General features: G+C 30.3%; 2 protein-coding genes across 2 annotated transcripts; one reads left to right on the top strand and one right to left on the bottom strand.

Moving 5' to 3' along the window:
* Positions 1-1,705: 1,705 nt before the first annotated feature.
* LOC110626375 (calmodulin-7) lies at positions 1,706-4,100 on the bottom strand. Its single transcript, XM_021772221.2, has 2 exons — positions 3,899-4,100; positions 1,706-2,396 (listed from the first exon to the last, which is right to left on the bottom strand). The coding sequence occupies exons 1-2, from the start codon at positions 3,972-3,974 to the stop codon at positions 2,023-2,025; spliced, it is 450 nt and encodes a 149-aa protein (XP_021627913.1). The 5' UTR covers positions 3,975-4,100; the 3' UTR covers positions 1,706-2,022.
* Positions 4,101-9,021: 4,921 nt separating this feature from the next.
* On the top strand, positions 9,022-11,994 carry LOC122724417 (probable protein phosphatase 2C 74). The gene is made up of 3 exons (XM_043959365.1): positions 9,022-9,072; positions 9,910-10,108; positions 11,726-11,994. Exons 2-3 carry the CDS (start codon positions 9,923-9,925, stop codon positions 11,846-11,848), a joined length of 309 nt encoding a protein of 102 aa, XP_043815300.1. The 5' UTR covers positions 9,022-9,072; positions 9,910-9,922; the 3' UTR covers positions 11,849-11,994.
* Positions 11,995-13,381: the final 1,387 nt, after the last annotated feature.

Here is a 13,381-nt window from a genome sequence, read left to right as displayed (position 1 = left end):
TATACTTATATTAAAACTATATATTAGAATCATAATATATTATAAATTATTTAAAAACATATATATATAAAAACGACTTTTTTTGTTATGATTTTAATTTTAATTTCAGTGTGATTTTTAACAGAAAATTAAAATCAAAATCAAATAGTTAAATAAATTTAGTTTAATTCGATTAGATACGATTCGATTTCTATATCATTTTTTTTTTAATTTTAATTTAATTTAATATAATTTTTTGATTCAATTCAGAATTTAAATCGTATACACAGCACAACCAAATACTATTATCTTAAAATCCAGTCCAAAAATCAAAACATTTTAGTTCATTAAGTCTAAAATAATAAAAATAATAATAATGATAATAATAAAATCTAAATCAATAATAATAAAAACCAACCAACTCTATAAAAAGACATTTACAGAAAGCTAAATCTAATCAGCATCATGCGGGACTGTTCTCAAAATTGAAACTTAACTAACTGATATTTTTCGGCAAAAAGGAAAAAAACACTAAGGTATATAATTAAAAATTATAAAAAAAGAACATCATAGCTGAGGTTAACCCGATAAAGGGTTGTCCAATTAGACTTGCTTTGTCCAACATAGAAAGTGCCATTTTACAGAGAGTTTTCTCAGATTTTTTTGTTGGTTGTTTTTTAGACTCTCAGCCTCTACCCATGCTGTTCAGCTGCTTCCCCTGCCCTGGAGCTTCCCTCCTTGTCCCATAAGTAGGTTTCCCTTCTCCCCTTATAGGTGAAATTTCTGTAGATAAATAATTTTCCTGTTGTTTGATTTTGTGGTAGATCAGTGCTTCATTTTGTGAGGATTTTTATTGATCTACCATGGTAGTTGTTTTTTTCTTCTCTTACAAATACGAAAGAGCAGCAACCTCAATCCTTTCTTATAAAAGATGAAGGCTCCAGAGTCTGTAAGCGGTAAACCCTTGGCTGCTGACCACTAAGCTTTGTCGGAGTTCTCTTCTTCTCTTCTTTAGCCTCCGTACCAGCTTGTGTGGTTGGTTACCCATAATTGATGTGCGAGATATGTGGTTTTCCTCCAAATTCGACAGTGACTTCTCTGATTTGCCTTTATGGTTGCATGTGATTTTTCTAAGCGTTTTGCTTTCAATCCATGGTTCTTCTGGTTGCTATTTCTTTCTCCTTAAGCTTCAGCATGCTTCTATTGGAGCCATTTTCGACTACTGTGGTAGAGATCCATTCAAAACCCTATGATGGTCATTTCTCGCGCAATCCAGAAGTTTCATTGGAGGAGACGACAATGGAGACTTGGCAACTGGGTCCTGCTTTTCGGGTCAGATTTCTGTATGAGTACTAACAGAGTCTAGAGTTTTATATAGGCTTCATTGTTTTGTTTTGTTTTTTTTCTTGTATCTGAACCCTAGTTTTATAAGTTTGTTATCTATATCGGGTTCTCGAGCCTTCTGTCTAATACAACGTTATCTTCCAATAAATTTAAAAAAAAAAATAAAAAAAATAAAAGGAAAAGGAGGAGGAAGGGGTTTTCCAGTTGCGATAGGGTGGGGAAAGCAAATAAGCATGTGCAGCTAACATTGAAAAACCCAAGTTTTGATCATAATTCTCATTGCTATTGCAACAAGTTTAAAAAATAAAATAAAAAAAATATTTCATGTTTTACCATAATAAAGGTCAATATATAAAAATAGAAGTGCCTAAACTTTAGAATATTAACAAAATTAGTCATGCATAAGCAAAACATGATTATCCATCCAGATTGTTCTAGGTTCATAATCCAAAGGTAGATATAAAATAACAAACAATAAAAGAAAGAAACTAACAAGCCAAGCTACTAACAAGAAACAGAGCAAATAGTAATGGAAAGTGCAACAAAATAATGCAAACAAGCCAACAGACAATCCAACCAAAGCTAATATCACCAAATGAAGATGTCCTAAGGGAAATAGTATTTTTCTCATCAAACTTATCTGCCCCGTTCCTTCTCTCTTCTTATGTTTTTTAACTTCTAGTTATGGTTGACTGCTCCTTACTTGGCCATCATGACTTTGACAAACTCCTCATAGTTGATCTGGCCATCACCATCCACATCCGCCTCTCGGATCATCTCATCAACCTCCTCATCTGTCAGCTTCTCACCAAGATTTGTCATGACATGTCGGAGCTCAGCAGCAGAAATGAAGCCATTCTGATCCTTATCAAAAACCCGGAAAGCTTCCTTGAGCTCTTCCTCAGAATCAGTGTCCTTCATCTTGCGAGCCATCAGATTAAGGAACTCCGGGAAATCAATAGTACCATTCCCATCAGCATCAACCTCATTTATCATGTCCTGAAGCTCTGCTTCAGTTGGGTTCTGGCCCAGTGAACGCATTACAGTCCCAAGTTCTTTAGTAGTAATGCAGCCTGCAATAAAAACAGAAACCATTGCAAGAGACACAGTCAGCAATACATGCAATCAAGCATATCTGGTGAAATTATGGGAACAGAAGTCTTTATGGCAACATTCTATAGACTAACAAAACATCACCAGGAACTTTGTGTTTTTAATGAAACAACGCCACAATAACTAGTTTGTGATGCTCCAAAACTCAACCAGATGAACGTTTCAACACAGGAATTGGGAAGTGACCATACATATCAATGTCAAAAATTCATAACAAAAATAAAAGAAGATCTAAATTATACAGGAAACAATAACTTGGACATATCAATGTCAAAACTTCATAACAAAAATAAAATAAGCTCTAAATTAAACAGGAAACAAGAACTTGGACATTAACAGCAAGAAGCCCAAGAAACCATGTATATACACAGAGCATAATCATTTATTAAAAAATCAACAAGAAAATGCAATATTAAGTGGATCCAATGCAAGCATTTCTGCCATATGCTGTCGAGAAAACTAAAGTTTATATTACAATAAAATACATCTGCACAGTGAATTTAACTAAAAATGAAAAATAAAATACACATACACTTGTTATACCCGAGTATTTCCTCAAAATTATACCCATACTGTCATCACTCACTTAAAACACAGGCAGCTAGATGAAACAGGCATCCAGTTCAAAATCCATCATTTCCACAAAACATAAATAAAATGGTCTACTCAATCCAAGCCAAATCAATCATATCCATAATAATCTAGTTTTTAACAAAAATAAAACATGCCCATCAAATCCTTCAACAAATGAAATCAAAACAATCAGGATAGAAGATATGGAAGTCCACATAAACAGCACCATAACCCTCCTATTAATTTTATTAAATTCAATCTCACCTATCATGTAGCTAAGTTATCAAACTTGTAGGGCTTCGCTCATAGTTTGTTCATTTATCAAGATTAAAAACTCGACTCATATTTAGCTTGTTTATCAAGCTTGAAAGCATAAGCTCCAGTCATTATTAAATTTAACAACCAAATTGCTGAACAAATTTATAATTAATTTATTCATTATAAATCAAAATAGGTCAAATAAATCAAAATAATTATATATCTAAATAGGTCAAATGAATCAATATAATTAAATTAATAATTACATAATGACCATAAATTAATGATAACAAAAATATAAATTGACTTATTCCAACAAGCTTTTGACAAGCTTCTAAATGAAGGATTAACGAGCCGAATCACAACTTTACTAACCGGATCGCAACTTTAAACAAACTCAATATTCAACGAGTCTAAAACCGCATAATTAAACGAATTTCAAAATCATGCTTCAAGTCAGCTTGTTAATTACTGAGCCAGCAAAAATAAGCTTTTATCTAATTCATTGCCTTAAAAATAATAAAATTAATAGCAACAAATAGAACAGAAAAGTAAATCTAAGAAAACAGAAAGCACAAATAAAGAAAAAAACGAAGGCGTGATAAGATTAAGAGAGATTTGAAAGAAATACCATCTCCATCCTTATCAAAAAGGCTGAAGGCTTCCTTGAACTCAGAGATCTGGTCGTCGGTGAGCTGATCGGCCATTTTTGGAGGTATGTGTTGGGAGAGAGAAAGGAGGAAGAAAATATCAAAGGAGGAAGAGAAAAGAGAAAATGATAATAATAGATGCGCTCTTTGATAGGCGCCTTCTCGGCTCTCCGATATGGAAAATAAATAGGCAAGCGTGTGTGGGCCACAGAAAACGTTGTGGACCATTCACCATATCCACGGTCAGCACCAAGTATCTGATCTCCCTCATCCGCAGGCAATCTCGCCCATGGCCACGGGTCTTAAGAAACCACTAATAGAGTTTAACCAAGATAATTAAACCCTCCCGTTCGTGAACCGATAAAAAAAGAGGATTAAGTGTATAAAGTAAAGAAATTTACTTTTTAAATTAACAGATTTATTTGTCTTGTGTTTCTTAGGTTCAATTCTGTTGAAATTTAAGGTTTTTTTATAAAAAATTTTGGTTAAATCAATAATTTATATTTAATAAAAAAAATTAAATATAATTTTAAAAATATTTTTATTAATAATAAAATAAAAAAAATTACTAATTACTCTTTATGGTAGAGAGAGAAAATCACTATTTAATTTCTTAATTTTTAAAAATACTACTAGTTAATTTTTCATTTAATTTTATTATTAAATATTTTACTATTTAATTTTTATAATTAAAAAACTTATTAATTGGCCCTTCAAATTATTAAAAGGTTTACTAATTAGTTTATTCATATTAAGAGTATTTTAAATTTTTTATATAATACATAATGATCAAAATTAATAAAATAACTAATTAATAGATTTTATAAAATATTATAAACTTTTTAATCTATTTTTTAAAATCGAAAAACTAACTAATGAGTTTATTCATACTATAAGATTTAAAAAAATAATTTTTCCTAATAAAAATTCCTTCTATCATACAGATTTTCAGATTTCTTTTGTCTACTTTCTACATTCTCTTCATTATTCATATCTATTCCATATTCAAAATTACAAAATTTGTATGTTAAAAATTCATTTTGCAGTGATTGAGAAGGAGATGGAGGTTTAGACAGTGACACGAACGATCAAAAATATAAGCAGAAAGTGATGTGAGTGTATCGGAGACGCAAGCAATGAGCGGCGAAACGATGCGAGCGGATGGAAATGAGAGCAGTGAGCGATGCTAGTGGCTGGAGATATAAGCAGTGAGCGATGTGAGTTGTTGGAAATGCAATTAACAAGCAATGCGAGCAGTGTGCGTTGTTGGAGAGCGTTGTCGAATTAACTTCTATTGAGTTTTAATTTTTAATAATTTAAATTTTATATATTTTAATTTTTATTAAATTTATTGTGTTTGAATTTTAAATTTATTATCTTTTATTTGTTTGTGAAGATTGAGTTTGAGATTTTTTTTTTTGAATTTTGATAGAATTAAATTTTAAAAATTAAAGTGTTGAGTTCCCAAAAGAAAGGACAAATTTATTAATTACATTTCATAGATGAAAAAATGTTTGTTTTCTTGATTTTTATTATATTTATTGAATTTGAATCTTGAATTTATCAAAATTTTTACTTATTTATGGAAATTGAGTTTAATTTTTTGTAGGAATTAAATTTCATGAATTAAAGTGGTGAATAATTTTTTAATAAAAAAATTTCTAATTTTGACAGAATTAAATTTTAAAAATTAAAGTATTGAGTCTTAAAAATAAGTAAATGAATCCATTAATTATTTTATATTTGATTTATGAAAAATTTTCTCTATAAAGTATAATTGAGTGGAGAGTTTAATAACTAAATATATTATTAAATAAATATTACAAAAGTAATATAATACTTTATCGTAAATAAATTTTTATAATAATAATTAGTTGTTTATAATAAGATAATTTTTTTTTCTTGGAAAATAATAACGCAATGTTTAAAATTTAAAAATTATAATAATAAATTTGTGCATACAAATGAAAAATAAATGTTAATATATTAAAATTATGGCACTATAAATGTAAGAATATTAAATATTTTTATTAAATATAAATATAATTAAATATAATAATAAAATAAATTGTTATGATTATTTTAAGGCAAAGAAGTTAATAATCATACAAGTATTCATATTTTATTGATGTATAAATAAGCCATTTAACTATTAAAGTCAATTAAAAGGTAATTTTAAATTTTGAAAATTGATTAAATTACTAATTAATTCAAAATCCGTTTATAAATTTATTAGTAATTTAATAATAAATTTTAATTTATTGATAAATTTAAAAAAAATATTAAAATTATTAACGAATTCTATGTCAGTAATTTGTTAACAAAATTTTGTTATTAAGTTTTACTATCAAATTTATATTTAAAAAAATGTTAGAATTTATCAACAAATTGAATTCTTTAATAAATGCATTGATAAATTTAAAATGAAAAGTGTAATTTTTTTTTAATAAATCTGTAATTTTTTACTTAATAAATAGATTTTAAATCCATTTATAATTTTTAGAAAGAAAAAGCTCACTTTTTTAGATATTTTGAATCCATTTTAAATTTATTAATAATTCATGTTTAAAAATAAAATATCACCTCCTCTCCCTTAATCATTTTTTTCACTCTATCATTCTCTTTTCATCTCTTCCATTTTCTTTTATTTCATTTAACTTTTTTACCTTATAATTTTTTCATTATCTTTTTTTCTCATATTATCTTCTGTCTTTTCTTATTTTATTTATTTTTCTCTATAATTTTCTTTTTTATTACTTTTTCCATTTTCTTTGCTTCTATAATTTTTCTTTACTTTTCTCTTATTTTCTTCATTTTTTCCTCTATAATTTAATTTACATTAGTTTCTTTAGTTTTCTTTTCCTCTATTATTTTCTTTCTTTTTTATAATTTTCTTTTCTATTTTCTCTCAATTTGTTTTTGTTGGAGTATGTACACGTAGTTAATTGATTCTTATATAATGTCTATTCCCTCTTTATTTTTTCAATTATCATTTAAGTATCAAATCTAGTCAATTCTCCGCCTTTTAAGGTGAGAAAAATTTAAAGTTTCACGATAGTATTATGAAAAAATGAGCTTAAACTAGTGGAAGATCAAGGAGGGAACCCATAGCCTGTACTAGGATGGATGTGCTTGAGATTTTGAGTATTAGGGGGCAGCAAATGATTGAGCCTCACATGAAAGACAAAGAGTTACTCATAAATTTTTACAAGTCTAAGATAGATATGTTTGAGGGCTTACGATGGGTATTAGAATCTAATCGACGGCTAAAAATCTGTTTCAGTTCAAATTTTTTATTTTTACTTTGAAACTGTAGTAGTAGTATGCGAAAAATTAATGAAAGTATTGTACGATTAAAAGACCATGATCATGTTTATCTCCATAGAAGATGAAATCTAAAGGAAACATGAGAACAAAGATTTTGCCTCTGCAATGCTACTTCACCTCAAATATTGTATGGTGAACGTAATAGATTTGCTAGATATAAGATAGCAAAGCAACTACTCAGGAAGAAGATACATTAGGGTGGGGATGTGTGAGCCTATTTGCATAAGATAATTAGGCTCATTGAGCAGCTTCATGGACTTGGCTTCACAATAGGCTACATGTTGCAGCCGAATTTGTTCTTGCAGTTGCTACCTAAAAGTTTAGGTAACTTTAACCTGAACAAGATGGAATGTCCTTACACATAAATTATTTAAGTCAAATAATAGCCCTATCAAAGAATATACTAAAGAATATTATTGTACCCCTCTGTAAAAGGTACAAGGTAAAGAGGAGAAGACTGATTTGGAGAAGAGCATCCAAAGTCTTCTTTTTTTTAATTCTTTCCCTCTACTCTCTTCTCTTTTCATTGTAATACCCGATAACTACCGGGCTTCCAGTACTTGGGGGTAAGACCGGACCCTAAAAAAAAACACACACTACAAAAAAACTGTAAAATTGCGACCAAAATTAGCGACCAAATTTTTTGGTCGCTATATAGCGACCAATCAGCGACCATTCTGCTACTAAATGAATGAAATAATATTTTTATTTAATAAAAAGCTTAGCGACCAATTTTTGGTAGTTAATTGGTCGCTATTTAGCGACCAAATATAAAATGGTCGCTAAATCTAGCGGGAATTAATGGTGCGAATTATTAGCGACCATATTTGCGACGAAATTGCGACAACTTTTTAGGCGGGAATATAATGTTGTAATTTGCGACCATATTTAGCGACTAATTTTTTTAGTCGCTAAACAGCGACCAATCAGCGACTCATCAGCGACCATTTTATTTTTAAAATTTTAATTTAATTTTAAATTAAATTTTATTTTATTTAAAATTTTAAATTAAGATTAAATATACTGTTAAAATATTTTTTTTATAATTTTACATATATTCTTATTTTTAGTACAATTTATTTTACGTATATTCTATGTCACTGTAGGTTTGGATGAATATTTTAAAATTGTGATTTCAGATATGTGCTTTCTGAGGTTTGTGAGATCTAAATATTATGATTAAAGAGGAATAAAATATGACTAAATCTTTAATTATTTTAATTAAAAAAATTAATTAATTAATTTTAACTTAAAAAAATAATTAATTTATTTTAACTTAAAAAATTAAGTAATTAATTTTTAATTGAAAAATTAACTTAAAAAATTAATAACTTAAAAAATTATTTAATTTTTAATTGAAAACTAATACATTTCTAAAAATAAAACGTCCTAATAGTTTTTTTAAATATATTTTTTAGTTAAGTTATAAATTATTTTTTTTATTATTATATATCTTTATCAGTGTATATGTATATCTAATTAAGTTATTATTATTAATTCTACTCAATTTAGATTATTATTATCTATTATATTAAGTTAATTTTAAAAAATACAATTTTATATTGAAACCCTAATTCTAAAATCACGTTGCATCCCTCACCCACTCCCCCTTCTCCTCTCCTCCCTGCTCTCTCTCTCTCGCTCGGTCTCTCTCGCTGGCTCTCGCTCGGTCTCTCTCGCTCGCTCTCTCTCGCTCTCTCTCGCTCGCTCTCGCTCGGTTTCTCTCGCTCTCGCTCGGTTTCTCTCGCTCTCGCTCGCTCTCTCTCGCTCGCTCGCTCTCGCTCGGTCTCTCTCGCTCTCGCTCGCTCTCTCTCGCTCTCTTGGATTTGTGAGTCAATTCTTCTTTCTCTTTGTCGTGATCTGCTGCAGTTTTAATTTTTTGTTGTTAGTCTATGATCCAACTCATTATTTGTTGTTTCTGTTTAGATCTGTTGCTTAATGTGAAGTATTTTTTGTTGTGTTCAGCTATTTAGCTTTGATTAATTCACATTTCTTGCTTAATTTTACTTATATCTATTTTTTTAAGAAGCTAGAACTGGGAATGTTATTGCGAATCACATTCGTGATACTTTCCTTCTAATGGATTTTGATAATTCTTTTCACTCTTGGATCTGTGATGTGTATTGTATTGGATCTAATCATTTGGGATGGGATCTTGATGTATTGTGCTTCACTGGGAATGTACATCTGTGCTGATCATGGTTCTTCTGCAATTTATTTAGATTTTGAGTAGCCTGCAAATGAGGAGTCAATGTTGAAATTTTAACTTTTTAAATTTCTTCATGCGTTTTCTTTTCCCTTTTTCCCAAGGAATGATAAGCTCTGTACATTACATTAAATGTTTGATTCAGTTGGATTGTCTCTTTTCTTCTCTTCCTCTGTTGCTGAAACTTCTTTTTTAAAAAAAATGAGGTTTTCATAGTTATTTTATTAATCAGGGTGCACAAGCTTCTCTCTTGTCCTCAGTCTGGCCTATTATTTATTTTCTTATTTCCTCTGGTATGTAGAATGACAGCTGTGCCACTTGCCTGTTATTTATTTGCTTGATATTGGGAATTGTGGACCCCTATTTCTCTTGTTTACTGCGTTTTTATATATATAGACACTTATTTTAGATGGATGCAATCAGTACTGAGATATAGTTCCTCTGTTGTTTTCTTTGTAGAAATTATTTTGGCATGGCTACATATAAGCCAAATAACATCCTCATTACTGGGGCTGCTGGCTTTATCGCGTCCCATGTTTGCAATCGGCTTCATAGGATTCCTGGGAGATTGTTCTTAAATGGGTCCAGCAATATTGCTTCACTGTTTACACAACAAGGCAAGAAAGGGACCAATCAGGATGCCATGATTGTTTGGGAGGTTAGCTTTTTCTTTACCTACTTTGCTTCATTTTTTCTTTATTATATTATCATTGGGATGGCCTGATCGGAAATCAAATAGATTTATCTATCATTTATTTATTTCCTGTGTTTCATGGTTAGATTGCATACGAGCAGTTATAAAAATATCATGTTTCTTGAATTTTAGTCAATCTAATAGTAGTTTGAATTTTAGTCAAACTTGCTAAGGAAGGAATTGGTTCAAAACCTATTATCATAAAATCAAAAGATTAGTTTACCTCTATGTATGAAGTTCCTGCAATGTGCATTAAAACCCAAATGACTTGTAATTTATTTATTACATGAGATCAATCTTTTATTTATTGATCACTCTTTTATTTATTCGTTTATCCTATTACATCTTTATGGTTTCTTCCTGCAAAATAGTCAATGACGATGCAATTGCTTTATTTGTTTCCTATCATGTGGGGCATAGAAGTCTACTGCCAGTTGGTCAGCATTTAGTGTGTTGAAGACACTGAGTTGCTGAGATTAATTTTGAAATTTAGCAGCCTGTCTTATTTTTAACTTTTATTTATTTATTATTTTTATTTCCTAATTTTAATTTATTTAATATTTATAATTAGATGTAATTCTATTCCTAATTTGATTAGGTCCTTAAGCTCTATAAATAAGGCAAATTTTCTGCTATTTAGCAGTTTTAGATTATGACAATTAAAGGAAATAATGCAATTTCCTTAATTTGCCTTTGTTCTTTGTTTGACTCGCTCTCTCTTGGTGATTTTCTTCACAAGTTAGGTTTGGTCCTGCACATTACACTGCATGAGGTACTTTATGCAGCTGGAGACTATTGTTATTGAGTGATATAAAATCGTTTTCAACTATTGTGCTTGATTGAATAATTGTGCTTCACTATGCCTTCAACCACTGCTTATAAAGTACAATTACACTGCTGAGAACTGTTTCAGCTATTTTAAGATATTCGAATCATTTGTATTGCTAAATTTGATTCTTTTATTGATTAATCAGATCTTTTTGTTTGCATATAGGGTGAGGCGCAATATTATCTTAACTTCCTGATGATCAATCTGACCTGCATAATCAATCTGATTTACGTCATCCTTACTGTAGCCTATCTATGACTAATATAGTCCATATTGGAGGCATTTAAGTGGTCATCAATGTAAAATTTGATATGTTGAGTTGTATGATTTGTTTTGTCCAAGTATTTTGAAATTGTGATTTCAGATGTGTTTGTTTAATTTGAAACTGTTCTGCTCATTGTCCTGGAATATTCACTCTCCCAATGTAGTTGTGAATTTTAATTTGATATTTGAGCATATGTGTCAACTTGTGAATCTTGCTTTCTCAATTATGTCATCAGGTGTGTTTGTTTCAGCAGCTATTAATTATGTTAGGCACGTGTATTCTGTTTCTTCCTATTCTACTTTAAACCCTATTATATTTGATCAGAACGGGGCAAAGAATATTTCATTGTCTAATGATTACGAAAGTGACTTGATATGCATATATTTTTTAGTTTCCCTTTTCTTTTCTTCCAAAGTTATTATGTCTTATTTATAGCCTTGCTTTCGTCTTTTGAAATTCTAAAATGGAGTTTGCAAAACTTCTGCAGGTACTAAACCTGGAGAATATGGACAAAACCAGGCATTGGAAAATCGTGGGCTGTAGCGCATACACAGGGGAGGGGCTGCTTGAGGGATTTGATTGGTTGGTTCAGGACATGATGATACCTTAGGATCTAGTCAACATTAAGCAATAGAGTTATGGTTTTTTTTATTGGCCGTCTTAGAGAACTAATTAAGGTCCATTTGTATTGTTTTATTAACTATCTTATTGTTGTGGAATTTAGTCAAGCTGTGAATTCGACAAAAAAAAAGTCAAGCTGTGAAATTTTTTGGGTCAATATTAGTGATTAATCAGCCACAAAAGCAAATTAAATAACAAATATTTTTTTTATTTTACTATTAATTTGCAACGAAATAATGACCAAATGCTTTTTCCTGAGGCGATCAAATAACAATGAAATAGCGATCAAAACAACAATTATTTCGCGATCAAAATTTAGCGATCAAAAAATGGTCTCTGATTGGTCGCTATTTTGTAATACTTAATTTACCATGACATCAAATTAGCGACCAAAAAAATGGTCGCTGATTGGTCGCTATGGTGTAATATTTAATTTGCCCTGACACTAAATTAGCGACAAAAAAAATGGTCGCTGATTGGTCGCTATTTTGTAATATTTAATTTGCATGACACCAAATTAGCGACCAAAAAATGGTCGCTGATTGGTCGCTATTTTAGCGACCAATTTTCAGATTGTCGCAAAAAATTTAGCGACTGGCCAAACACCGACCATTTCATTTTGGTCGCTAAATGGTCGCTATTTCATAATAGCGACCAAATTCTGCCTTTTAGCGACCAAAATTTTGGTCGCTAAATCACTGTTTTTTTGTAGTGACAGACTCAAAGCTCGTCGGGCCATCCTCAAGCAAACCGGCTCGCTACCGCAAATCTTAGGTCGGACACATGAGGCAGGCCGGATGGTTCATGAGCGCAGTCCCAATAGGAGAAGTTTACATCAGAAGGTAAAGGAAGTGAACCCAGTCACTTCGCAGCCCTGTCTGCATGCGCGTTAAATGGCCGCCTGATGTGGAGAAGGGCATTGACGCATCCATACATATGAATCTGAGTGACAAAGATAAGTGGCACCGTAGCAGAGAAGCGGTTAGACGTCACTGAAAGGAAAAAGTAAAAGGGATAAAAGGGAAGGAACGTCTTCCTTCCTGGACAAGTTTACACATCCATTGTAAACCTATTTTCTGAATTTTAAAATATCAATATCCAACTCCGATTTTCTTCTTTTTTTTCTACTATTCTACTTAAGATCTCACCGTAAAATTTCTTAAATCTAACTTGAGCATTGGAGGGCCTTTACCTTTAATTATTTATTTCTATAAAAATATTTAATTATCTTTTATTTTATTTTTGAAATTTCCTATATCACAAGACTAAATCCCATTTTTACTTTGTAAGCCTCAACAATATTGGTATAGAGATTAAATTTATAAATTATCATTTGACAATTTTGTTAACTTTTCTTTAACTACAAGTGTATTATTTTAATGTCCAAAGGGGACAAAGAAGATATAGGAAAGAGTTATCAGCGCAAAACCAACTCGGCCTAAAAGAAATGGCCGGAAGACTAATACAATCGAAACCTAACTAACTACGTTGCCTCACTGCCACAATTTTGAGGAAGAAAACT

Source organism: Manihot esculenta, chromosome 1 (genome assembly GCF_001659605.2).
Source record: "Manihot esculenta cultivar AM560-2 chromosome 1, M.esculenta_v8, whole genome shotgun sequence".
NCBI lineage: Eukaryota > Viridiplantae > Streptophyta > Magnoliopsida > Malpighiales > Euphorbiaceae > Manihot > Manihot esculenta.
Note: the sequence above shows the minus strand (reverse complement) of the source record. Positions and strands in the feature narration are given on the sequence as shown.

What these genes read in the sequence shown, in the direction of transcription:
- LOC110626375 (XM_021772221.2), bottom strand. Translation starts at nt 3,974, where the DNA reads ATGGCCGATCAGCTCACCGACGACCAGATCTCTGAGTTCAAGGAAGCC. An exon ending in TTTTGATAAGGATGGAGATG is followed by an intron (nt 2,397 to 3,898) that starts GTATTTCTTTCA and finishes TTTTTATTGCAG; the next exon opens with GCTGCATTACTACTAAAGAA.
- LOC122724417 (XM_043959365.1), top strand. Translation starts at nt 9,923, where the DNA reads ATGGCTACATATAAGCCAAATAACATCCTCATTACTGGGGCTGCTGGC. An exon ending in ATGCCATGATTGTTTGGGAG is followed by an intron (nt 10,109 to 11,725) that starts GTTAGCTTTTTC and finishes AAACTTCTGCAG; the next exon opens with GTACTAAACCTGGAGAATAT.